General features: G+C 43.8%; 1 protein-coding gene across 2 annotated transcripts; it reads left to right on the top strand.

Annotated features, from left to right (window-relative positions):
• Nucleotides 1–27387, top strand: LOC120024311 (CYFIP-related Rac1 interactor A). 2 transcript variants are annotated; one of them, XM_038968528.1, is made up of 12 exons: nt 1–98; nt 15372–15426; nt 20045–20124; nt 21743–21864; nt 22082–22187; nt 22378–22514; nt 22685–22762; nt 23064–23180; nt 23350–23429; nt 23577–23703; nt 23886–23956; nt 24287–27387. In XM_038968528.1, the coding sequence occupies exons 3-12, from the start codon at nt 20055–20057 to the stop codon at nt 24348–24350; spliced, it is 972 nt and encodes a 323-aa protein (XP_038824456.1). In that variant the 5' UTR covers nt 1–98; nt 15372–15426; nt 20045–20054; the 3' UTR covers nt 24351–27387. The 2 variants fall into 2 exon arrangements, with proteins under 2 accessions (XP_038824456.1, XP_038824457.1); XM_038968529.1 differs by lacking the exon at nt 20045–20124.
• The last annotated feature ends 204 nt before the right edge of the window (nt 27388–27591 follow it).

Here is a 27591-nt window from a genome sequence, read left to right as displayed (position 1 = left end):
TCGTTATTCTAAGGTTGAAAGTAGGGGGTGAAAGTGGGCTATCGGGGTGCAGAGACATCGGATCTCCCATTCAAAAGTAGTATTTTAAGAAGTCACTGGTAAGTGTAATTGAGCGAGCAACTTTAAGAACCGTTGTTTGGCTAATTAAGATAAACGGTAGTCGCGGAAATGTGTAGCCAACGTTAGCGACGCAGAATCAGTTAGTGTCAAGCGAGTTCACATGGATAGAAAAAGCCGCAGGAAGTGAGATTGCTAACGTAGCTAGCCTACTCGTGTGTTTTTCAAAATACGAATGCATACATGCTGAGTTAGGTAGCTAAATCCATTAGCTAACAATTGCCTATACATTTGTATCTAAATCATTATTTCTAAAAACTTAGTAAAACTTCCAAATACGGAGTTATTTTCGGCAATGAAATTGTTTTCTGGTCATGAGCTTGACAGTAGTGCTGCTAGTCTAGTGAGCCAACTAGCTAGCTAAAGTGTGCTGCTTACTGCTGCTGCCTTGCATGTTCATACTGGTTCACGACTTTAAAATAACAACATCCTAGTTTTTAAAAGGTGAAACTAGCTTTTGATAATCTGTTGAATATCAACAGCTCTCCGTAGTCCAGTTGAGCATGGCCACAGTATCTTTTCACATACTTTAACGTTAGCTAGCTTGCTATTTAACTGATAACTACAACATCACTAGCCTCAGGCCAGTGTCTCAGGCATTCTGGTGAATGCCTAGAAGCAAAATCAAAACTGTGAATTACTTCCTAGCTCAGGGCATCCAGCCCATACAATTGGGAATAGGCTCTCTATGTTCCAACCTGCCAAACCGGCAATGGAGTCTAGTGATTTTTGACTTCAGGGTGCCTCTGCCAGTATCAGACCGCAACAGCTGTTTCTCACTTGACAACCAACTAACTGCCAATTAATGACTCTGCTGCTAGCTCCTGGGAAAGTGATTGCAGAATTAGAGAGAGCAGCTCCAACAGATTCATCATGGGCACACAAACAAGTCAGCAGCAGGCAGGAAAATGGACCTTCATTGGTTAGACATGGGAACATAGCTAGCTGACTGGACCACCCAAATACTTGGCATTTTTGTGTTTCTGTCTGTGTGCCCAAACCAGCCTGCGCTATTCCTTCACCACCAGAGGATTCCCTGATTTATTATTGTGCCTGATCCATTGTGAAACGCTGCCGGTGGTTGGACGTACAGCGACAGATGCACTTCTCAACGCTGAGTTGGGAGCAGGGCCTCTTGGTGTGTTTAGTTTCGGTTGGAACGCCAGGTATCTTGTTGCAGCATTTCTTCAGTCAGCGCTGTCACTGTTACGGCAGATGGGTTTTGTGAATAGGGATAATTTGACCTGGAAATGACTGAACTCTGTAAGTAGGTTAAACTTCCTCTTGACCCTTGTTTTTGCCACAGTGTCATACTGCCAATACTGTACCTACTGTAACCTAATTGGAGCAATTGAAGATATTGTTTTCCCCCCTGTTGAGGTTCCTTGAACCTTGACTACTCAATTACTGTACAGTTTTTGTGAGGACTTTGTCAGAGATTTATAGACACCAGATATCATGTTGAGTGATGTGTTGGAACATATGAACATGTTATAGGGACTGAGTGCGAAAGAACTTGAAGTAAACTATTAGCTCTTGGCAAAGCCTGGGAGGCAGGTAGCCTAGTGGTTAGAGCGTTGGGCCAGTAACCCAAAGGTTGCTGGATCGAATCCCTGAGCTGACACGGTAAAAATCTGTCGTTCTGCCCCTGAACAAGGCAGTAAATAAGAATTTGTTCTTAACTGACTTGCCTAGTTAAATAAAATATCAGCATAGTTTACCCACCCCAAATTCTCCACTTTCTCTCCAGCTGGCAGAGAAGCGAGTGTAGAATCATAGTTAATCCATAAATGTCCTCTGCTCAGTTTTGTGCACCTGACTGAGAGTGAAAAACAGGAAGTGCTCGCTTGCCACTTTCACAACCAGTCAGAGGGTTGCTGTTTATTGTGGTTTTGAGCTGCTCCTGCGGTGTCCTATCACCAGTAGCAAACACCTTAGACATTGTCTGATTTGATATTTTGCACAAATGTGCTTTTTGTGTTTTAACCTAAACGTTGCCAGAATTGTTATTTTCTTTGAATGTTTTAGTCTTCATCGTGTTATTGAAAACACTTCTTCTTTTTTTTTTTAAGGGCTTTTTTTAAATAGAGAACTAGTCTACATTTTACTTTGGTAGTCATTTGTTGAAGTCTAAATCAAGCTTTGTGTCAATCTTATTTTGGGGCATAACATTTATTATCCCACCGGATTTCCTCCAATAACCCAATATCTGATTTTGGTATTGGCCTAGCTAACCAAGTAATTCCTCTGAGCTTTATTCAAGACATGCGCCTAAGGGTCAGACGATCAGATCTTTCAACGCCTGGAGAATTGTTTAACGTTAACATCTCAGGGACACAATAATACACCATTAGGCCTAGCCTATATATAGCAATCTTATAATAAAGTCTAGCGACTGCAGTCTGTTATTGCCTACAGTTCGACTTCCAAAATGACAGGCTGGAACCCCCCCCCCCCCCCCCCCCGTCCCCGTCTCCTCTCAGATGCCCTCTACAGATTATCAGGCAGTTTACCATGGCCCATCAGGGTGTAGCAGCATGCTGAATCAGCTAAAGGGCCATATGGACTGGATTCAGACAGCAGCAGCACAGACCTGAGCCTCATTGCTCAGACTCAGCCATGATGATAAGATTGGGATGCCTCTGAATAGGCCTAGATGGGTTGGCTGTCTGACTTAACCCCTTCATCTCTGAACCAGCCTTTAGGCTCCCTCAGAACCATCATATGACCAGTAAAGTGATCTTAGTCATATAAATCTGATCTTTATGGCTTTGGGCTATATTGTTCAATGCTCTGATCTGTGAAATGAAGTGATGAATGTTGGTAGTGTTAGAATGTACGTGTCCATAACCTTAGCCTACATGCCATAGCAGTGTTTTCATGTAGCCTATGCATGGTCAATGAGTGTGTGAGGACCTGGGAACTGTCCCTTATTTGTGTCGTGCTAAAATGTTCTAATTTGTCCATGCGCAGAGCTTATGTTCCCTCTCCTCACGTGATATTGCGAAGCATTGCTAAGTTTACTTTGCCCGGAGAGCCTAGCTCATGCATAAATGGTTATCTTGGGCCTAACCGGATAAATAAACAGAAAATGTTATGATCAGGGAATAGGCTACAGCACCATCGTAGAAACAGGTGCTGCGTGAGTGAAGTCACATGTTTGGAAGGTCAACAACGTGGTAGCCTATTTTGTCTTCAATTATTCGGTTAATTTTTACATGAATTCAGGCTTTCGTTCATTAGACCATACGCAGGCCATATGAAGGGCAAACCGGTGCGGCCGGTAAAAGTTTGAGTAGCATACTAAATAATAGCCTATTTTTGCAGGCTGTATTTGATTCCGTGCCTCGACGGGAATATTTATCTCGCATAGAACACGCAGATACTGTTCTACGGGGGAGTTTGTTTTATTTTTTCTATTTGTTACTCGTTATGTTTGCAGAGGAAAAGCAAATGTGGACTGTTCCAGCATCTTCAAAGTGCACCTCAGCAGAAATATTTTTTTTCAATGTTCCTTATTTTTTTTGCCATGGAGGCAATGATTTTGCCGTGGCACAGCGCCACAGCTAAATAATTGCAGCGGAAACACTGCCTTAGTAGCCATTTTTCAGATGTTTTGTTTCTGTTCAATATTGGGCTTCCAGGATTTTATTTTTCCGCTCTGTTTTTTTCCCCCAGACAGGAAAGGAGGTATTTGTAGATGGCCGTGCCTGCGCTGCTCTGAAGTGCTCTGCAAATCATCATCTGGTAGTTTGAGTTCCTGTTTCACCCAACCTGTCTGTCTGGGGAAATAAGTGTTTGAACTGAACTGCCCCGGTTATATGGCAGTAAACAAACGTCCTGCTCACGTTTCACTTTTCTCATTCATATCCGGAGAGTCTGAGACTAACGCTTTGTGTTGAAATTTAAGAGCGAGGTTAGTCAAATTTTATTTGTCACATGCGCCGAATACAACAGGTGTAGACCTTACAGTGAAATGCTTACTTACAAGCCCTTAACCAACAATGCAGTTTTAATAAAAATTTAAAAATAATAAATATAAGTAACAAATATTTAAAGAGCAGCAGTAAAATAACAATAACGAGGCTGTATACAGGGGGTACCGGTACAGAGTCAATGTGCGGGGGCACTGGTTAGTCGAGATAATATGTACATGTAGGTAGAGTTATTAATGTGACTATGCATAGATAATAACAACAGAGAGTAGCAGCGGTGTAAAAGAGGGAGGGGCAATGCAAATAGTCTGGGTAGCCATTTAATTAGATATTCAGGAGTCTTATGGCTTGGAGTGTAGAAGTTGTTTAGAAGCCTCTTGGACCTAGACTTGGCGCTTTGATACTGCTTGCCGTGCGGTAGCAGAGAGAACAGTCTGACTAGGGTGGCTGGAGTCTTTAACCATTTTTAGGGCCTTCCTCTTACACTGCCTGGTATAGCGGTCCTGGATGGCAGGAAGCTTGGCCCCAGTGATGTACTTGGTCGTACGCACTACCCTCTGTAATGCCTTGCGGTCAGAGGCCAAGCAGTTGTCATACCAGGCAGTGATGCAAACCTTGTCAGGGTGCTCTCGATGGTGCAGCTGTAGAACCTTTTTGAGGATCTGAGGACCCATACCAAATCTTTTCAGTCTCCTGAGGGGAAATAGTTTTTGTTGTGCCCTCTTCACAACTGTCTTGGTGTGCTTGGACCATGTTAGTTTGTTGGTGATGTGGACGCCAAGGAACTTGAAGCTCTCAACCTGCTCCACTACAGCCCGTCGATGAGAATGGGGGCGTGCTCGGTCCTCCTTTTCCTGTAGTCCACAATCCTCTCCTTTGTCTTAATCACGTTGAGGGAGAGGTTGTTGTCCTGGCGCCACACGGTCAGGTCTCTGACCATCTCCCTATAGGCTGTCTCGCCATTGTTGGTGATCAGGCCCACCGCTGTTGTGTCATCGGCAAACTTAATGATGGTGTTGGAGTCGTGCCTGGCTGTGCAGTCATGAGTGAACAGGGAGTACAGCAAGGGGACTAAGCATGCACCCCTGAGGGGCCCCCATGTTGAGAATCAGTGTGGTGGCTGTGTTACCTACCCTTACCACCTGGGGTTGGCCCGTCAGGAAGTCCAGGGTCCAGTTGCAAAGAGAGGTGTTTAGTCCCAGGATCCTTAGCCTAGTGATGAGCTTTGAGGGCACTATGTTGAACGCTGAGCTGTAGTCAGTAAATAGCATTCTCACATAGGTGTTCCTCTTGTCCAGGTGTGAAAGGGCAGTGTGGAGTGCAATAGAGATTTGCATAATCTGTAGATCTGTTGGGGCGGAATGCAAATTGGAGTGGGTTTCTGGGATAATAGCCTTTCAAAGCACTTTGTGTGTTGTGTAGAAGGAAATGGGCCTCATAAATGTTGAAAAATTGACGAACAGTAAGCTTAATTCTCCCACTGGTAGCCTATTTGAAATGAAGTCAAACACACTGTTACCTAATTTGTTAGTTAGCTACATTGACATCGTAGACAATTCTGCCTTGTTTAGGCTATAGCCTAATGACCATCAGACGGACACAAGCAATGTTGTTGAAACCAGAGCTGAGGCATGAATCATATTGTAGGTACAAATAGGCCTATACTCAACTCCCTCATATCGATTTGTTAATCTCTGTGTTTGAAAACGCCTCAACAGTCTTTGTCATAGGCCTATTTCATATACCTTATTTTTTTGCCATAAGTACAGTTCTTTGTAAGCCACCTAAATGCTTTGGAAACACCAGTTTCCTTATCCTAGTCGTTAACGTGATTGACTTTCATCCCATGTTACCTGCCCAAAAATGACAGTAACTGTTCAGTCATTAGTCCCTAATAGTTTAGTTGACAACCGGTCAATGGTGGCCCTAAAACCTGGCTTATTGCGGAGTGGCAGTAAGCCATGCACTCGGTCAAATAATGCCATACAGTTCAGTCGTTAGTCGCCTTACGATTTGAATAGACTGGTCAGTGATATAGGCCTAATCCTGGAGAGTTAGCTTGCCTGCCACGCATTCCTACCGCTCTTTTTCATAGTTCTCTAGCTGGTATCTGATCTTGACCGTAAACCTTGGCCCCTGCATGGCTGCTTGTCTGTTCTCAGCTCCGCAGCTTGCTCATTGGTTACAGCAGCTGCTCCAACAGGAGGGAGATTTCTGCTGTTTTGGTAATGGTAACAGTCTGTGAAAGTACTGGGAATATTGTTCAGGCGAGAAAGAAGCGCAGTCACCCATCTCTGGGTAGTATGTAATAACCGAATGCGCCAAAAAAGCCAACGGGTCAAGTGCAGTATTCAGAAATGTATCAAGTTGAGCGAGCATGCTTCGACAGTAGTGTGGTAGAGGTCCTGAAACTAACTTTATTAAAGAACAAATCATAACATGAGCACATTTAATTCAGTTAGCTTTGTTGTTCAACTCTCTTCCTCTTTTGCAAATTTCCTGATATGTTTTGATTTAAGGTTTTATTTATTCGCACCAAAGAAAATAAGTGAATGACAAAACAGTACAGATTTTTTTTTAAACTAGTACAGCGGTGTGGCGGTGAGGATGGAAGCCCAAAAAGGCTTATATGAGAACCACTCTTCCCTTATAGGCGGTCTTTCGTTCTATAACTTCTAAGCTATTCAACTCAGTGTTGCTGACGACAACCTGCCGGCAGGCAGCTGCAGTGCGAAGGTGAGGAATTTGGACCATGTTGAGGAGGAAGTAACGAGGTGGGGTGGCTTAGATATGTTTGACAGCCTGATATCGACCACAGCCAAAAGGGCAGGTGCAACACCTCTCCTCCATAACCACGTGCCACTGAATCCTAAGCGGATCGGCCGGAGTAATGACCTCTGGCTTCAGGCCCAGGCTATATCTCATGCAGACAACACTCTATAACGGTTATTATCCTCAGACTATACTGTCCTAATAATATACAGTGTAATGTGGCTGTAATCGCTCAGTCAGTGCTTGTTACGCCAGAGTGGGTTTGATTCTTACATTATCTACTGAATAGCAGCTGCTTAGGATAAAAGCGACTCATTGAAATCTTACGACAAATAGGCCTAACATTTCTGTGCTTACATGTTGGGCCTAGCTAGCTTAGCGTAGCCATAGCAGTCTCCACCCCCAGGAAAAAGGCCTGTAGTGTATCTCCTCTCTCTCACACACACACACTGAGAAATGGCTCCTTTGTATCTGTGCTTTTGACATGCAGAAACCACCAGAACAGAAGTGCTATTCAGGCCGAAGAGGTCGACGTAGGAGGATTTTTTTACGCCTGGAGTCCCACGCGGTAATGAACTGGTTGTAAGGGCAGACGGCAGGGCACTCCTCTCTGGCTCTGAATACCACAGCAACCCTCAGTCTCTCAGTGCCACTGACTGACTGGCTGGGCTGACTGATTAAAGAGCCCTTGTTGTTTACCTCTGTTTCCTCCTTACCCCTTTAGCTCTGTCTCTGTTTGTCTCTCTTTCCACTGTTTGCTTTAATTGAAGGTCTACACTGCTTGGTAAACAAGAAGCCAGACGACTGAGGCGACGTCTAAAATTAAAAATGTTGCTTTGATGCCGTGACCCTTAACCTCTGTACAGTGTTCGTCAGACGTCATAATCTCCCTCCCTCTTACTACAAATCCACATGTGGGGGCTGCAGTGCATTTGTCTGAGTTCAGCCCCAGCCTTTAGCCCAACCGTGCTAATGGGAGTGAGCAGCTGAGTGCCCTTCAGAGGAGGGCTAGTCCATGTGGTGGTCGGTCAGAGGAAGCAAGGCAACCATGGTGGGTGGGTAGGCAGGTTCCCCTCCACACCCAACCCCCATGCCCTCTGCCCATATAAGGGCAAAACTCAGCCAGCCTCCCTGAAGCTGAGCTCAGCTCCCTGACCCATTACTGGAGCTCCAAGCCTGAGGGAGGCACAGCTCTGCTCTCCTAACCAAGGTTTTTAAGCCTGTTTTTCTCGCCAGTCAAAACAGTGTAGCGAGGAAGGTCTTTAAGAATGGATACGAGTGCACCACAGCCACATGGTTGTGATAAAGTGGAGCATGCAGTTGTGGGCTAAGGCTGTAGTTGAAATGCTTCAGCCTGAGCTTAGTGCATTTTAGGTTGGTGGCTTGCCTGTGACAAATGATTTTATATGGTAGCCTAAATCACTAAGTCCTATGACGTTTGTCCCAAAACATTATTATAATTTTTTTCAACGGTTACCGTAATGGAGGATGTCGACTAGGCATTGGCGCACAAAACACACTGCCTTGCTACTGAATAACATCCTGTCTACAGTGCTCCACTACTACTGTACTACAGTGAGTATTTGTAACATTCACCTCTGAGGTTACAGGCATGTAAACCAAGGCCAGATGTTAGCCTTACGTAGTCGCTAAATACATATTCAGAAGGACTTTTTATGGTTCTTTCGTCGTTATGAAGCTAAAATGACCAATAACGCCATGAAATGTTACTCTAATTGAGGGATTTGGCTTGAGGGGCGTTTTTTTACTTTTGGGTTTGTATTCTTACAACGGACCGAAAGTGAAGTTTGTGTTATTGGGGAGGTTTTGAGACAAATTGGTGGCTGTCAAAAGACACGCTCTTTACATTTGGTACTACTGTACTGAATAGTAGTAGTTGCGCTTGCCAGGCCTTTTTACGAACGTCCTCCGGACAGAAGTTAATTTCAAACTCTAGTGTTGATTTGATGCGCTCTGCCTTGGCCCTACAGCAAGTTTTGCAGTCTTGGTTTGAAAAGCTGAAAATTAGACTTGGAAATCTGTTGGTGGTACTTCCATTTCTTCAGTAGTTGGGGAATATACCGTGTTTCATAAGAGCAGTGGAATACAGCCAGGGGAGATTACGCTGACCATGTTCTGTCGTTTATGAGTAGTGCTCCCCTGACCTCTTCCTCTTTCATCTGTTCAGTGGTCTCTCTCCAGCTGTCCCGAAAACACAATATAAAGAGTCTGTTCAACGATTCATGCCATGCTATCATAAGCTCGTCATTCCTCTGATGGTTGGTTTGACGTTTTTTGAACCTGCGATTTATTGACGAGTCGGATTCCAAAAGTGACTTCATCTTCCATCAACTGGTAATGCATGGTAACTAACATTTTGATAGGCTGTATGACTAAGCTAGATGTTCAAACTGACGGTTGAATTGGTGGTTTTCTAAGATGCTGAGTTGCGTGGTGTGTACAGACAATGGAGGACAGACAGGAAATTAATCTTTCTCTTTATCGTTTTTTTTCTTCTTTCATTTGGCAAGCTTTTGGCTTTGCCCCCCTTTTTTCCCTCCATGTTCAGCTCAGCAGCAGTCTGTCTCAGAGTAGTACACTGATTTGAAATAGTCACCTGGGTGAGAACTTTCTCCCACGCCTTTTAGGTCGAGTTGAGCTAGTTAGCTGGGTTTGTGCAGAGGAAGAGCAAAAAACAGCGTTTCCTGCTCTCTTTGGTTTTGATGTGTTTAGACTACTGGCTTCAGGCACAGCGCAATAGCAGGGTGTGTATGTCCTTGTCAAATGTAGGACAGGAGGTGACATGATAGTCATAGACAAAATGATGTGATGTGTAGGCTAGATTTTTTTTTATTAATTAACTTAAGTTAGGCTAATTTGCTAACACAAACCTCTAAAAATGATACGTAACTAATTAATAGCAATTGCTCCTAACATTTATTGGCTGATATAAGAATATACAGAGATGAAGGAAATTGTATTTTAACTATCAGGTAAGGTCAGAATTGCTAATATGAAATCAGACTTTGATCTGGAGTCTACGTTTCAAATGAGGCTGATTGTGACGATAACACTGAACTTTGTCCCTTTTGCCCGTCAACACATCTTGGTGCTCTAGTCCAAGCAAGGGATTGGTGGAAATAAGCATATTAGTGTTGGGGCATTGTGTTCAGTGCTGGTTTTGGGTCAATTCTGTTTTGCTCATTCAATTGAAATGAATGAATGAAGGTGATTTTTCTTATCCGGAACGAACAGGAATTGACCCTTAAACCTACTAAGCCCCAGCTTCCCAATGGCTCAGAATGTGTTCTGTCATCATGTCTGGTAAAAAACAATGGTTAAATAAAAGGATCATATTCCTAAAGAAAAAGGATGTGCTCTTAACTAAATCATATCCACTGCTTCAGTGGCCAGAGAGGAGACGGGCTAGACTGCTATGCTGTTGCCGTGCAGAGTTGAGATGGCTAGATGGCCTGGTGTTCTGACACACGGAGTCGTTTACTCGTGGGACGCTGTTGATCTTCCAGTCCATTGAACCTCCATCACTAACCCTGGGTTGACCCTGGAGAGAGAGTGCCAGTCTGTCGGTTAAGAGCTGCTCACACTAAGCTCAGGCAGATGTCTCGCCACCGGAAAAACACTTTGCCAAGACAGCGATGAGTGCTGCTGCTACACTGTACACACATGCGCACACACACACACACAGGGAAAGAGACGGACATCTTGGAATCCTGAGGCGGCAGCATGGGGAGAGCACCGCCTGGGTTTTGCCAGACTCCCATTGGCTCCCTTTGGGTGACCTCCATTCTGAGCATAGTCTATCGCTCTCCTGCTGGAGATGGAGAACATTCTAGTGAATAATGGATTCCCAGGTGAATTCTGGGATCTCCGTTAGCTCGTCAACAACAGACCTTCTGACTGACACACTATCCAGGCCGTGACTATGGCCAACATTTGTGTATTTTCACATTTGCCTGTAGCTGTGATAATAAATTCTTTCCATACAAAGAGTTCTTTTGACTCTGACGGAGTCATTAAGAAGCCGACTTACTAGGCCTAGACGTCTCTCGCTCTTTCTCTCTCTGACTCAGAGAATTGTTTGTCTCACTCATTCACTCTCGCGTCTGTGAAAGATGTTCCTCAAATCTGTCTGCTTATGTGATGACTGAAGGGAAGTCGCCCCCCCCCCCCCCCCGGTCTGAATGAGAACAAGATGAGAGGGGTTCTAGCTCTGCTTGGAACACTTTCAGTAGAATCAGAATTGAGTAGAATGTCTGACTGACTGAGTGTTCCGGTTCACTGTGTCAGTGAGTAACAAAGAGCTGGTGAGGTGTGTTTCCCCCCCGTGGGGTTCCGCTACAGAAATGTAATCTCCTGTGCTCCCCCCCCCCACCCAACCCTGTCCAATGGCCCGTAGTAACCGTGGCAACAGTTTAGCACCTAGACAGGAGGCCGCAGGCTCTCAGCAAAGTGTGCATGCGCGGAGGTGGATCACGTTGTCCAGAATTCCTGACAGGAGAGGAGACCTGGAGGTCAGAGGGGAACACCCATTATCCCTGACACTACTACTAGTCTGACGGATCAATCAGCATTCGATTAGCACCACACACTGGAAGTCTTTTGTCGTGTTACACTAGATAGTTAGCCATTGTGATGTAGCCTTAGCATACGTCCTAAGCTCATTAGCTGTGTGTGTGTGTGTGTGTCTAAGCAGACTTTTCCTGTAGACTCTTCGTCATAGCCTGGTCCCAGATCTGTTTGTGCTTTTGTCTACTCCATTGTCGTTAGCATGACAATTCCATAAGGAGTTGGCAAGAGAGCAGAAACAGCCTGGCACCCAGGCTAACTTCATCATGCTAAGGAGCAACACGGCATCACTGTTCAAGAGACCGGCCATGATTCAGCCTCAACATTGAATGTCCAAAGCCTTTCACACTCTCTGCTAGAGATGCACACCATCCTATCTCTTCTGATCTAGGTACAACACTGGTGTTTGTTATTACTGTGGTAGGGTCACCGGGCTGGAAAATTCCTCTCTGCTGAAAAACATGTTTATTTTCTTGTTTTCTCTCTCTATCCCAAAGGGCACTTTTATTTTTAGTGCTCTACTACTTTTTGACCAGAGTGCTATGGGCCCTTGTGAAAATGAGTGCACTAAATAGTTAATAGGATGCCATTTGGGAGGGAGACAGTCTCTCTTCCTGATTCCAGTACCTGCTGTGTCTCTTTCAGGGGAAGCGCAGACTGAATCTCTCCATCATTCCAGAAAGAGAGAGAAAAAGGGAGAGGGAGGAAGAGGGTCTGTTTCGTCGGTAAAATGTGTGTTGGATGGAGTGGTCTGTGCTGTACACATGGCTCTTTGGCTGCCTAGGTGTGTGTGTGTATCGCGTGTGGTGAGTAATGGAGTGTCTAGCGTGTCGAGGACAAGACCACTCGTGCGTTGAACCACGGAGATCCTCCTGCTTGCCACTGTGCCCATATAAGGACTTCTGCTCCACCACTACAACAGGCCCCATGGGACCAGCCCAGCCCTCTCCATCTATTCCCTCGCTCCACAGCCAGCCAGGTTGGATGGAGGTGTGGGGGGTGAGGACTATTTGCTGTGACCGACGAGGAGTGAGGTAGAAGAAGCAGATCTGTCTCTCCGTCCACTCCAGAGTGTTTTCTGTGACCCACCAGAGCAGGAGGCTAAGGGACTGTCATCAGGACCAGAGGCCCTGAAGTGGAGCTATAAGCTTGGGCCTTAGGTCATGCGCTGTCGCTAGAACCGACGCCTGAGTCTAAGGGAAACCCAGTAGACTGAGTAGTGTGTGCGTGCGCTCGTGTATCTGTGTTGTAGCAACATGCAAGTGTCTTCGCTGACATTTTCAACCTCTCCCTGACCGAGTCTGTAATACCTACATGTTTCAAGCAGACCACCATAGTCCCTGTGCCCAAGAAAGTGACGGTAACCTGCCTAAATGACTACCACCCTGTAGCACTCGCATTGGTAGCCATGAATTGCTTTGAAAGGCTGGTCATGGTTCGCATCAACAGCATCATCCCGGAAACCCTAGACCCTCTCCAATTCGCGTACCGCCCCAACAGATCCACAGATGACGCAATCTCAATCGCACTCCTGACTGCCCTTTCCCATCTGGACAAAAGGAACACCTATGTGAGAATGCTATTCATTGACTACAGCTCAGCGTTCAACACCATAGTGCCCTCAAAGCTCATTAATAAGCTAAAGACCCTGGGACTAAACACCTCCCTCTGCAACTGGACCCTGGACTTCCTGACGGGCCGCCCCCAGGTGGTAAGGATAGGCAACAACACATCTGCCACCCTGATCCTAAAGACTGGGGCTCCTCAGGGGTGTGTGCTTAGTCCCCTCCTGTACTCCCTGTTCACCCACAACTGCGTGGCCAAGCACGACTCCAACACCACCATTAAGTTTGCTGATGACACTAGTGGTAAGCCTAATCACCAACAACGATGAGACAGCCTATAGGGAGGATGTCAGAGACCTGGCAGTGTGGTGCCAGGACAACAACCTTTCTCTCAATGTGAGCAAGACCAAGGAGCTGATTGTGAACTATAAGAAAAGTAGGGCCTAACAAGCCCTCGTTAACATCGACGGGGCTGTAGAGCAGCGGGTCGAGCGCTTCAAGTTCCTTGGTGTCCAAATCATCAACAAACTATCATGGTCCAAACACACGGAGACAGTCGTGAAGAGGGCACGACAACACCTTTTCCCCCCCAGGAGTCTGAAAAAATTTGTCATGGGTCCCCAGATCCTCAAAAAGTTATACAGCTGCACCACCGAGAGCATCCTGACCGGTTCCATCACCGCCTGGTATGGCAACTGCTCAGCATCTGACCGTAAGGCGCTACAGAGGGTAGTGCGAAGTCCCAGTACATCACTGGGGCCAAGCTTCCTGCCATCCAGGACGTATATAATAGGCAGTGTCAGGAAGGCCCTAAAAATTGCCAGAGACTCCAGCCACCCTAGTCATAGACTGTTCTCTATGCTACCGCACGGCAAGCGGTACGGGAGCACCAAGTCTAGGTCCAAGAAGCTTCTAAACAGCTTCTACCCTCAAGCCATAAGACGGCTGAACAATTTAATTAAATGGGCACCTGGACTATTTACATTGACCCCCCCCCCTCTCTATTTACATTAACCTGTACCCCCGCACATTGACTCGGTACCAGTACCCCCTGTATATAGCCTCGTTATTGTTATTTTGTTTATTTAGTCAATATTTTCTTAACTCTTCCTTGAACTGCAATGTTGGTTAAGTGCTTGTAAGTAAGCGTCTCACGTTAAGGGCTACACCTGTTGTTTTTGGCGCATGTGACAAATACAATTTGAATGTGCGAGTGTACTTTAGTCCTGTTTGTGCGACTGCTGCTTACACACTTTTGTCATCTATGTTTGTGTGTTGACAAATCAAGAAACGGGGATTGGTGTTTTCTCTCGTCTCAGTGATACAAGCTCAGCACGTGTTACCTAGCTCTCTTTCTCTTTCGCTCTCTACACCTTGGCTGGGTTGGTGTTCAGGGTTGTCCTGCTGATTTTCCTTTCCCTGCCTACATGTTGGCACACAGTGGTGGGAGAAAATGGGTGCTTGTGTTTCGCTTCTTTTCAGGATTTCTGACAGATACTTAGGTTGGCCGATATGGGTGTTAAATGATTTGTTAGCATGTTGTACTTTTACCTACTCTTGCACATTTGTATTTTTAGATCGGGCCGTTACACGGTAACAGAATGATGCTGAGACTCAGATTTTTTTTCTTTCTCCTCACTTTAAAAGTATGCCAAACAAAAACTAATGATTGCAAAGTTAAACAAACCATACAAGGACTACTTTTAACAAGTTCTACAGAACATTTTACAAAACCACATCTACTTGAACAGTGCAGATGCAAAGTTTGGACTGTTTTCGCCGCCATTCTGTTAACAAAGTTTGCATCTGCGCTGCCCTGGAGCCTAATTTCCATTCTAATTCCTCAATATTAGATGAGGGAGATCTGATAGTGAACCAACAGTGATGGAATTCTGACGATCCAGTAAGCCATACAGTATGTGGGACAAATACAGAACGTGACATATTTTTGCTCTACATATCTTGACTCATTACAACGGGGCCAAGCTGTGGCATCTCACATGTGCTCTGTGGCAGTCACTGTAGTTGGTGTGCGCGTGCTCCTTCCCCGTAGACTAGGTCTGGGTCTTCAGTGGGCTCGGAGGATGTTAACCTGGGACAGCTGAGAGATGCGTTTTAATCATCGTGCCTTCGCCCGCCTGCCGTCGTTACTTTACAACGCCGCTTTCACCCTTGAGTAATTTAGTCCTGGAGAAGGAGAGAAGTTGATCAACGGAAACCTAATATTGTTTGTTTGGCCGTACACACACACGTACCTAGTCAAAGATGCGTAACAAGGCGTCTGCACTTTGCTGTTGATCTGACGCTCATTGACAGTGCTTGCTTTTAGATGTTCAATGCACTATATTATGCACGGCAATGAGGTATTGACAGAAGCTGTCTTTATTTTTTTCAGAAACTAAGAAGAAGTGGATGCTCTAGAAGGGAAGCCAAGTCCTCCGCCAGATAAGGTACAGGTAACCAATCTCTATCACAGTTTAGCTACGCCTGACACCTGGGCCTGTGTTCATAAGGCGTGTCAGAGTAGGATTGCTGATCTAGGATCATGCCCCCCCCCCCCCTTTTCCTTATCTTATTCATTCTGATCTAGAAGGCAGAACTGATCCTGGATCAGCACTCCTACACTGCAACTTATTATACTTGGCCTGACCTCACCACCACACTAGACTCATTGACGCGATACGACCCTGTTACAAAGTTCCTGTGGTTTCCATGATTACATGGTACTTCATCTAAGATTAGCTTCTTTGTTATGTAATATACACGACTTTCTCTTTGAATCTGCGGCCATGTTCTCACAGCTATTTGGTAATGTACACTGGAACATGTTTGAGGGGGTTGCACCAATGATGTTTGTCTATTGGTTGCACAGACCCTGATGGTGTACTCCTGCATGAAAACCCACTTGAAGTGGAATGTTTTAAGACCTGGTCATGTCATGTTCAGCAGAGCACACCGTTGCCAAATGTTTTTTTTTCATCAGGAAAGCTCAACTAAAATGTATGTTCTTATTGGACCTGTTTCTGTTGCACATCCTCAGTTTCATAGTTTTCTCCCATTCTGTACTGAACACCACCCAGGAGTAGGACTAAATCTTGGTCTGGGCAACCACCCTTGAGGGTTTAGTTATACATTTACTGCAGTTCTGACATATGTGCAGCAAAGTGATATCCTGGTTTCAACCCAGAGCAGAAGTTGTGGTAGTTAGTTTTCTTTCTCTAGGCACTCTATTTTCCCCAACAGCGGTTGTTTCGATATAAACGCAGCGAGGAAAGCCGTTTAGCATTGCACTCATTTTGACTTTAATTGCACTGAGTTTTAATTATGAAGCACAAAGCGTGACAACCAGTGCCAATGACGTTCTATTTGTCAAAGGGAAATCAGGACAGTGTTATTGAGTGTATTAAACCAGCCCTACTGAGGACAACTCACACAGCAGAGAAAATGAGAAAAACAACCATTTTAGACTTGACATTTAGACAGACTGTTAAAGCAGTATTGCTTTCTGACCCCCTAAAAGACTTCCCTTTAAGACATGGGTTATAATGATACACAAGGCCCTTTTTTTTAAAGGGGAAATCTGCAGTTGCTACATCCAACTGCGGATTGCCCCTTAAGGCTGGCAGAAGAGAATGTGTCTTAAGACTTCTTTAGTGAGTTATCGTGTTTCCAGGTTGAGCCAATCCAAGACCGGAAAGAGGGGAACATTTTAAATCACTCGATCGTTGGTTTTCAGGTTAAAACATGCAGCTAAATAGTTGACAGTGGAACCGAGCATGTCTGAATTCCCCGCCATATTTACCATTCTGTCTGTGAGAGGAGGGTTACGCTGGAAAGGCCTTGTCTAATAGCGGGAAGTCTACTGAAGACTATCTCACACCGTTAAGGTCTCTTATTCCTAGGAATTCTTTGAATGGGGACATGTTTGTTTGTAGTCAGTGTTCCTAACATTGAGCTGAACTTAGGCCTACTATCCGGTAAGTTCCAGGGCACAGTAAGGTGACTAATGCAGCCAGTCAGCACAATGTTGTAACTATGGTGATGCCCAGCCTAACTATCTCCCTCTCTGAATATTAGCTTGTGCTTGTTTAGACTGGCCCTGGGCCTGGACTTGTTGTTTTTGTTTTCTTCTTCCCATTTCTCTGTGTGACACATGAGACTGAGACGGGAAACGGTAGTGAATCTACAGAGTCCATTTGAGCCTGATAAACAGAATCATCCAGCCTGGCCAAGGGGCATGTTCCACATTCTCCTCTCTTCTCCACACAGCTACACCGGGTCGCTTCCCAAATGGCACCCAATGTCCTATGTAGTGCACTACTTTTGACTAGGGACCTTGAGGCTCTGGTCAAAAATAGTGCCGCAAAGTGTAGGGAATACAGTGCCATTTGGGACACGGTCTGGGACTTTGACAACTGCAGTTGGTCTCCCACTCGAGGCTTTTATACGAACACCCTGATTCAACTGGATTGGTGGTCTCTAGAGACCACGGTTAGCTGAATTGGTGGTGTTAGTGCTGGACTGGAGCAAAAGCCTGTATACCATACAGCTCTATCTAGAACTGCTGTATGCAGAAGTTATGAAAGGAGAGAAACAAACCCAGTAGTCGACTGATCTAGGACATTCAATGAAGCACTGTACTGGGAATAAGCAACGTGAGCCAACAGCAGCACCTAGTGGGCAAAAGTGATGCAAAGGTGATGCACCCCTCAAATGGAATAAACTGGATTACTGGAGTATCTGTGTGGCTGAAGATTCTGAAAGTGGATTGATCGACTTGTCGACTTACGTAATGCTTTCTTAAGTGTTAGCCGATCACTTTGAAGAGCTTTCCATTAAGAGAGATGCAATGTGGGAGACATGCAGTGTGATGATCATGTGCAGAGCACACTGTAACAGTGGGTCTTTGTATCACCAACCTAATAGTTACTGTCTGGTATCTGGAAAAAGCAGCATTAATATATCACTGTACTGCGTGTGAATTCTCTACAACTGAACACCTGGATATAGCCTAATAAATAGTACGTAGGCATTCCTATCAGTTTTACTAACACCCTTAGCTTATGGACCAATCGAACCACAAAGCACCTGCGTAAGTAGACCCAAACAGCCAACGGGCTGGATCATCCTGATCATTCACTCCCTCCCCCTTCTGTTTGGTCCAGCCGTGACTGCATTACCCCCCAGGGGACCTAGTACCCCTTGTTGGGAACCACTGCATTAGATCAGCCTCTCTTAATGGTGATCATGTTCACTAACCTCTGATGTACCTTGCCTGGTGTATAATTATGTTACAGTGACCTAAGCAGTGCTTAAAGTCGCCTATCCTCTGGAAATGATTACCACCTGTTGTTGTTCCCAATGAAATGGTTCAAAGGGTGTCTCAACTGGTGTTTTAAGACGTACACCCCTTTCCTATTGATTTAACAAGACTGAGCTCTTAAAAGGATCTGCCCCCCTTTTTTTTTCTCCAATTTTCACCTTAAATGACATACCCAAATCTAACTGCCTGTAGCTCAGGACCTGGAGCAAGGATATGCATATTCTTGATTCCATTTGAAAGGAAACACTTTGAAGTTTGTGGAAATGTGAAATTAATGTAGGAGAATATAACACATTAGATCTGATAAGATGATACAAAGAAGAAAAAAAACATTTTGTACCATCTTTGATTTGCAAGAGCGAGGCCATAATGTATTATTCCAGCCCATGTGCAATTTAGATTTTGGCCACTAGACGGCAGCAGTGTATGTGCAATGTTTTAGACTGATCCAATGAACCATTGTATTTCTGTTCAAAATCTATCAAGACTGCCCAAATGTGCCTAATTGGTTTATTAATACATTTTCATGTTCATAACTCTGCACTCTCCTCAAACAATAGCATGGTATTCTTTCACTGTAATATCATGCTAATCGCATTAGCCTACGTTAGCTCAGCCGTCCCACGGGGGATCCTGAAGAAGTTTTAAAGGACTTCATCTTCTAAATGCTGGACCTGAAGATCTGGTTTTAATTTCGTCAGGCCTCCTAAATACACACACCACACACACTGTGAGACATAGAGGAGCCACTGTGTTATTCCATTACACAGGCCTAGTACATGGAGTCCATAAACGCCTAACCCACAACTAAATCACATCAATATATCTTGATGTAGAGTAGTGGTTTTGCCTCTGGTTGAACCAGGTTGTCTCAGTCGAGACCCAATATTCGCGTTGCGAAAAATAATTGGCAAAATACAATCTGGAAAGCAATTTTTAGTGCTATATTGATAGTAAATGTAGAAATTATATGACAAGGGAACAACATTCCCACCTCTCATTGTCAATAACATTTTGCCCATATTCTTGAATGTTCATAAACTCTCGTTTGAGACTTCAAACACCAAGTAGCACTGCTAATAATAGCTCCTATATTGAAAATACTGTGATTGAAGAAAAACATTTCAGAGATTAAATGGTTCAAAAATGTTAGTTAAATATCGTTTCTACACACTTTCTATCTGGTTTAAGTTCAGGCTGGAGTCTATATTGAAAAAAAATATATATATAATAAATTGCTCACACATGACCCATTCAAAAATGTGGGTTGCGACCCACCAGTTCTGAATCGCTGGGGTAGAAGACACCCCACATAACTGTAACACACACACACACACACACACACACACACACACGCACACACACTGGTGAGAGAATGCCAATGGACTGGAATGTTTTGACAGCGGCCTCTAAAATATTGTTTTCACTCTTGAGTGTCTGTGTGAGAGAACCACTTATCAGTCAGGCCTCTGCGATTTAGTGACTTTCACTTTACACAAAATGTTGTCGCTGTGGTTATCAAAGGACAGAAACGAGTTGAAACAACCTCTGTTGTACTATATAGTACTGTGAAATGTGTTCAAAGGGGATTAGAAATAAATGCCTTCTCTCTTTATAATCACCTAATGTTTTTACCACAGTGAATGTTCTCTTGAATAATTTGACACATTGAATTGTAAATATATTCAAATGCATCTAAAAGGATTTTTACCTTTTTGTTTATCATTCTTTTCATTTTTGATCAGGTTTGCTGGAATGGGTAATCTTCTAAAAGTCCTTACAAGGGAAATAGAGAACTATCCACATTTTTTCCTGGACTTTGAAAGTAAGTCTGAAGGAGTGTGCAGGAGTTTTGACAGGAGGTTGTAACCATGAAACTCTTCCCATAGTCTGTCAGTAAGCAGGTGGTTTGTATCTATGGGTCACTCCTGGACCTAAAGCTGTGGCGACGTCTCTGTACTTGTCTCGATCTCTCTAACACGCCACACACCTCCCTTTCTTCTCTCGCTTTCCTCTCTTTCAGAAACCAAATGGGGAATCTGTTAAAAGTGCTCACTTGCACTGAGCTCGAGCAGGGGCCAAACTTTTTCCTTGACTTTGAAAGTGAGCACAGCTTTTGCCTGGCCTGAGTTCTTCTTCCTTCTCTACATCTTCACTTCTGTACTGCTCCTTTACTAACCAGGGTTTTGGGACAATTTCAATTCGCTTCCAATTAGATTTATATATTTTTTTCCTATTGGCTGAAATGAACCGGAATTGTCCCTGACCCCTTTTTTTTTTTACTAACCTACCTGCATGCTTCATAGTCCCTCTGCTCCTAGAACAGCCCATTGCTTGCCTATTGTCGATCATCTAACCAAGTGATATCTGTTTAAAAGCCGGCGTCTTTGTTTTTGCACGCACCATGTCATCTTCCTCATAATGTCTCATTCCAGCGAATGATGCATTCTAAAAAGATCTTCTCGTATCAGATGTTTAATATGTCCTGACCTCCTGTTGGTCTTTGCTTGTCCCGCTAGTAGAGATCTTAGACTAGGCCTAGATGCAGTTGGAACTAGCGTAGGGGTCGTAAACCAATAGCGTCTCATGTTGCATGCGTTCATGCATCTTCATTGCCTTGCCCTCTTCCTACACATAATGTAGGTTAGACACGACAGCTGAATTGTTTTTAACATATTCAAATACCCTGTTTTTAGCTTAAAGTCACACAAATGGGGGACGCGCTCACACCAAGCATATTCCTTAGTGGTAACCTCATTCATCCCTTGTTGTCATAGCGTCAACATCACTCTTTATCTACCATAGAGGAAGGGAAGTAGGGGAATGTTTTACAATGCAAATACTCCCCACAGTCCGTATTGTAACTGATGTTCTATATTTAGCCCTTGTCTGACAATATTGTAGGCTGACTGTTAGCTGCAGCTTATAAGAAAATGCCATGAGTATGCTTTTGAAAAGCTAGCCTTCTAAAGGGCAGAGCTGTGAATCTGCTGTAGCTTGGTAGGGAGGAGCAGGTCATGCTGCTTTAATACTGTGAGAGACCTTGCCGCTCACCTGTTTTACCACAGAGTAGCCTTGCTTTGTCTCGTCGTGCTTTGAGTTTAGATTTAGTCTAGCTTTGATTCCAGAAATTCATGTCTGTCGGGCTTGCTGAATGTTTTTTATTTTTTATTCCCTGATTAAAGTAAATTGATTTAATTCTATTAATTGCTTAGAAGTTGTAGTACGGTGCGAGGAAAATGGCCTATACGTACGTCATTTGTTTTCGACAAACCGATAGTCATACACATGGGAACTTCCCCAATTCCTGTAAACGTACAGTTTGCCTCATCACATGATCATTAAACACCAAATTGTCAGAATGTGTATGAGTTTCATGTACAGTGTTTTGTTGTCTATGTGCTGCCTGTTAGCTAGCCAGGCTAACTGTTGTTGTGTGACAGATGCGCAGCCTACAGACTGTGAGAGGGAGGTATGGAACCAGGTGAACACGGTGCTCCAGGACTCTGAGAGCATTCTCTCTGGCCTACAGGCCTACAAGGGAGCAGGACAGGAGATACGAGATGTATGTATATCTACTGGATAATGCTGACACACACACAGTCGTAGACCATAGGCTATTCCTATTCAGCACACACACAAACTGAAACAAACCTATACATTTATCGTTCTGTTAATGATCTCAATGACTTCCAATTCCCTGACCCGTTTAAAAAATATATATATTATATATCCCATATAGATGTATATTTAACCATTTGTGTCTGTATGTGTGTCCCCAGGCCATTCAGAACCCGAATGACATGCTCCTACAGGAGAGAGCCTGGAACTCAGTCTGCCCCTTAGTCATACGGCTCAAAAAGTTCTACGGCTTCTCCCTGAGACTAGGTCAGTGCAACATTCAATCCCTCTACGAAGAAGCGCAGAGGGGGATGACCTAAAGTATTTTTGACAACCTAGCCTCTCGTTCTCCTGGTGTGTGTAGAGGGGGCCATGTGTAGCCTGCTGGAGAGCCTGGCGTGTTTAAAACCTCACTCCATGTTTGTAACGTAATATCCGTGTGTTTCTGCTCCTGTAGAGAAGGCTCTCCAGGGCCTGCTGGAGTCCCTGACGTGTCCCCCCTACACCCCAACCCAGCACCTGGAGAAGGAGCAGGCTCTGGCCAAACAGTTTGCTGAGATCCTCCACTTCACCCTGCGCTTCGACGAACTCAAGGTCGGACTGACATGACTGCTGTTGGAACGCTACATCATCAAACCACACTTTTTAATTAAACACACATCATTTCTGTGAAAGTGCAAAGTTTTGTACCTGTTTTATTCCCTCCGGTAAAGAGTTCTTATATTGTCTATGTTGGTACTGAATGATTGTCCCCTGTCTTCCAGATGAGAATTCCTGCCATTCAGAATGACTTCAGTTATTACCGGAGGACAATCAGTCGAAACAGGATAAACAACATGAATGTGAGTCAGAGAAAGCGTTGTCATTTCTAGGGTTGCAAAAATCCTGTAACTTTCCCAATTCTGCAACCGGGATTTCTGAAAAACTTTGCAATTTTGGGGAAGTTACCAGAATTTTGCGTCCCTAGTCATGTCTATTTTTAGATCCAATGTGACAGAATAGCTCATCTGGGGGGTTTTTTGGGCCTGGTTCGCAGTCTGAATTCCTTTGTCGTTGCCATCCAGTCTCGTCTGCCTTGACGCTAAAGATGGATCAGACGTTGAGCCTGACTGTCTGTGTTTTACGCCTGTCTTGTCCCTCTAGTTGGATATCGAGAGCGAGGTCAACAATGAGATGGCCAACAGAATGTCACTGTTCTACGCCGAGGCGACGCCCATGCTGAAGACCTTAAGCACAGCTACGACAAACTTCGTAACCGAGGTGAGAGAGACTAGTCCTTTTCCTCTTTGTTTGCTGCTCTGTGATACGATTTGATGGTCAGATTTGTGTTTAATTTGATAGCAGCACTGTTCAGTCTGTTTGAGGCAAGTTGGTGTTATGTTGATAATAGTAACTTTGTTCTATTTCCCCCCCCCCCCCCCCCCCCCAGAATAAGACATTACCCCTGGAGAACACCACTGACGTTCTCAGCACCATGGCCAGCGTCTGTAAAGTCATGCTGGAGACACCGTGAGTTGACTTGACATTTTAGCAGCGCGACCTTCCAGGGAAAATATATCCAGAGCAACAGTATGTTTATTGATGCCATTATTAAACACGGTTCAATGTGTACTTTTTAATTGAATAGTGTGTGTCGATGTCCTTCTCTCTCTCCAGAGACTACACGAGCAGGTTCAACAGTGAGGACACGCTGCTGTTCTGTATGAGAGTGATGGTTGGAGTCATCATCCTGTACGACCACGTCCATCCCAACGGAGCCTTCAACAAGTCCTCCAAGATCGACGTCAGCACCACCTCTATTACATACTAATTCTATAATACCCTGAAGGCCCAATCTTACTCTAATGTTAGCATGCGTCATTTCGCTCTTTCGTCTAAATCGCGTCAATGGGAAATGTGGGTGAGTGTGTGTTTCGAATGCTTTAAACATGTATTTCAAGGTAAATATTTTTTGTTTTTCATCAGATGAAGGGATGCATAAAGGTCCTGAAAGAACAACCAGCAGATAATGTTGAAGGTCTCCTGAACGCCCTCAAGTAAGTCTCTATCCTCACCTCAGTTTAGTACTTCTCTGATGAGGAAGACGGGTAATGTCCAACCTTACTAAAGTTTCTGAAATACCAAATGATTTAGAAATGGCGCCTTGGTAGGAGTGCTGCGTACAGTTTTTGACAATGTAATGGACGGTGCTCTTTGGCTGGAAGCATTTTCTCGTCATACAGCGAACAGCCCACGTGACTCCTGTGTATCTTTTTTAGACGCCTTAATTAATATGGCCTGTTTTGATTAGAAACGTCTGAAAACAGCTGCCACCGAGGTGTTTCTGTCCCGTGGCCTGCTTCACATTAGTCTGCTCTCTCTTTCAGGTTCACCACAAAACACCTGAATGACGAGTCCACTCCAAAAAACATCCGAGCGATGCTCCAGTAACATTTCTATCGAACGAGGATCAATGTACTGACCTCAAAAAAAAAAAGATGTATATGTTTACATAATTTAAACGACTGGATGTTAATACTTGTATTTACATAGTCATTCCTTCCAACTTACTGAATCATATATAGAACATGTACCTTTTACTTTGAAAAATGAATTGGCTATACTGTAATTTTCTTACAGCACAAATTGTGGATATACCTTTCAGCCTTACAAACTGAGCTTGGCAAGCAGCACTTGATGAAACAAGCACTCCGGTTGGTTCCTGTGAGTGAGCGGGCGAATGAAAGGAGCGTCATCATTGGTGGTTCGTTGTCAACAGAAGCTGAATTCCGAATTGATGTCGAACCGGGTCCCAGATCACTTTGCGCTGTCTTCCTAACTCCTATGGTTGTTCAATGTTGGCAAGACGGCACAAACTGATCTGAGACCATGCTACCCAATCCCTAGCCATCCCTGTAGATCGGAATGATTGGATAGGTGTAAGCAATATGGCGCAAATTCCACCTAGTCTATCAGAAGGCAAGGGGAAGATTGTTCAAACCTATCAGATCTACAGGAGTGCCTGTAGGGTAGGAACTAGAGGTTGGTTTGGAATTTAGCGAGGGGAAGCATCGAGGGGGGAAAGTGATGATGGCTTTCGTTTGAATTTTTTTCGGTAAGTTGGCAGATGTTGTTGTGCTTCGTTGGCAAGGAAGTGACGGTGCCATTAAGAAATAAACAAATCAACCAAATGTTTGAGCCTGTATGGCAGGAGGTTGAGGATACAGTATGTCATTTAGTTTTCTTTATTTTTCATGTATCAGGTGTGTTCCTTTTTGTATCTAACAAGTCCATTGCTCAAAGAAGCAGCTTTCAATACAAATTAAGTCATGGTTATTTTTAAGTGACATGCAGTGGCAAAAACAATTCCTTTTTTGAGATATCTACTCTGGTAGTAGGATAGCGGGGATTCTGATGAGTCTTCTCTCCTAGTTGTTCTCCTTTATCCTCTAAGGACCAGTGAAGCCTCAGTCTGACTGTGGTCCCATTCTCTATTCTCCGACCTGAAGTGTACACTCATTCCCTCACCATTGGTGTAAGTGTTGACGAGACTAGAGGGAGTTCCCACACCTGTCCGTTCTATGAAGGGGTGTGAGCGAGTGCACACTTTGAGAAGACGGGTCGAGAATTGGACCGCGGTCACACTTCAAGACAGTCACTTCTGGTAGGGTGAAAAAGAAATCCCTAAAAATGTACACATAGCAGTTATCATTTCAGTACACACAAAGTACCATTCTGTAGCATAAGGCCTTGTTGCTCACTCCTATACTCTTACTTACATCCGACTGTACAAATATATTTGTGTCACTGATTTTGTTTGGAGGCACTCCTAGATTAAATCTACACTCCATATCTTGGTTTGATGATTGATTAAATATGTCAATTTCAGACTGGTGTTGACCCCTGTAACTTGTGTTGTCCTTTTTGAAGAGTTTTTTTGTGTGTGCAGCATTGTTTCATGCGAATGAACATTGACCAAAGGGGCATTATAGGAGTATTGTCGAAGCTCGTTCAGCATGTATGCACTGGTGTATCTTTGACTTGGTTCAGTGGTAAATAATATTCATCTAATTATTAACAGGAGAACGATATTGGAACGTGATCTACAAAATGTCAGGATTGTGAGTGGCTTTTGTTCTGGAAATATGTGGTGTTCTATGGAATTGGAGAAACGGTTGTTTGGTGAAGGTCAGACAATCGCTTGTTATTGATATAATGACTTGAAGAAAATCCGCGGAAACTTGTTGTGCTGCTGTCTCGATCCTGTCTGTCCAGGCGCATGTGGAATTGAAGCTTTTTTTTTATATGGAAATGCAGAGATTAACCATTTTAGACTATGGCTGTTTACACAGGCAGCCCAATTCTGATATTTTGCTCAATTATTGGCAAAAGAGCTGATTGGTCAAAAGACCAATTAGTGGAAAAAGATTAGAATTGGTCTGCTTGTGTTAACGCAGCCTAATAGGCCTATGTCATGTTGAGCAGCATGCGTACAATTAGCCTGGTCCCAGATCGGTTTGTGCTCCTACCAACTCGCATGCTGTCATTGTCAAGCCAAACATTTGTCACTTGACAATGAGTGACAGGGAGTTGGCATGATAGCACAGACTGGCACTCAGGCTACTAAACAATGGCCAAGCCTTTACAAATGTGTCCTGTTCATATTTTCCTTATTAGAGAAACCCACAACCCTACGACCATTAATGGGCTTTTATGCTAGACTAAAGTAGCCTGTCTTGTGCCTTTTCTTGTCACTAAGTCAGCAATAGTCACCAACCTCAGAGAATTATGAATTAAATGTATTTAATTATACAGTAAATTATTAGGATCTACAGTGTTAATGTGAAATGAGACGAAGGGCTATTATAGAGTTTAAAATCCACACAGTGAATATCTGTTTGTCATCCAAGCTTCAATAAAATCCTTACTCAATGCATCTCTGTAACATTACTCATCGTGATGACATACAATACTACTAACAAACTTAAGAAAAAGGTCATATCCTCCATGGATTTTAACATTCATGTTAATTGTTTATTTTCTATATTTTCTGGTGATCCATAATGCACTGTGACAAGTGTGAGCCATACTTTTTGTGTGTGATGGATGCAATGTATATATGCAATGAATGAATACTGTACATGGACTGTCAGAAATGTCAAGCTAATTGTACAACGTATGATATTGATACATCAATATACTGAGGATGTTTCAAAGGTTTAATTCCAAAAAAGATTTCTGTCAAACGTCAGTCAGTATTGAACTACACAATGTCTTCAGCACAATACATGCTATTATTATTATTATTATTGTGTGTTGTATGCAAGCTGTGTTGAATATTGAGATATTTGAATATTAGTTGGATTTGTTTTAACTGACAATACTTTTTAATGGTTGGAACGTTGGTTCAATGTTTATAAATGGCTTTTGCTTTATATTGAATGAATATGTGAACCTAAAATTAAACTGGTACATGTTCTGCACCTGGGTTTGTTGTCATGAATATTTTATTGACATTTTCCATACCAAACCTCAAATCAGATAGTCAAGTCCATACACTGTATTCTTGTCATAATTCAACTTGGTGGAAATGTACGTCAACATGATTTGATGTAAATCAACAGTACACTTCTCAGTTCCATCTTCCCAGTACTGTTTGGTTGAACGGCTTCTCTTCTGATTCTCACTACTT

The sequence above is a fragment of the Salvelinus namaycush genome, chromosome 29 (genome assembly GCF_016432855.1).
Source record: "Salvelinus namaycush isolate Seneca chromosome 29, SaNama_1.0, whole genome shotgun sequence".
Lineage (NCBI taxonomy): Eukaryota > Metazoa > Chordata > Actinopteri > Salmoniformes > Salmonidae > Salvelinus > Salvelinus namaycush.
This window is presented reverse-complemented; position numbering and strand designations above follow the sequence as displayed.

What these genes read in the sequence shown, in the direction of transcription:
- LOC120024311 (XM_038968528.1), top strand. Translation starts at nt 20,055, where the DNA reads ATGGGTAATCTTCTAAAAGTCCTTACAAGGGAAATAGAGAACTATCCA. An exon ending in AAAGTCATGCTGGAGACACC is followed by an intron (nt 23,430 to 23,576) that starts GTGAGTTGACTT and finishes CTCTCTCTCCAG; the next exon opens with AGACTACACGAGCAGGTTCA. An exon ending in GGTCTCCTGAACGCCCTCAA is followed by an intron (nt 23,957 to 24,286) that starts GTAAGTCTCTAT and finishes TCTCTCTTTCAG; the next exon opens with GTTCACCACAAAACACCTGA.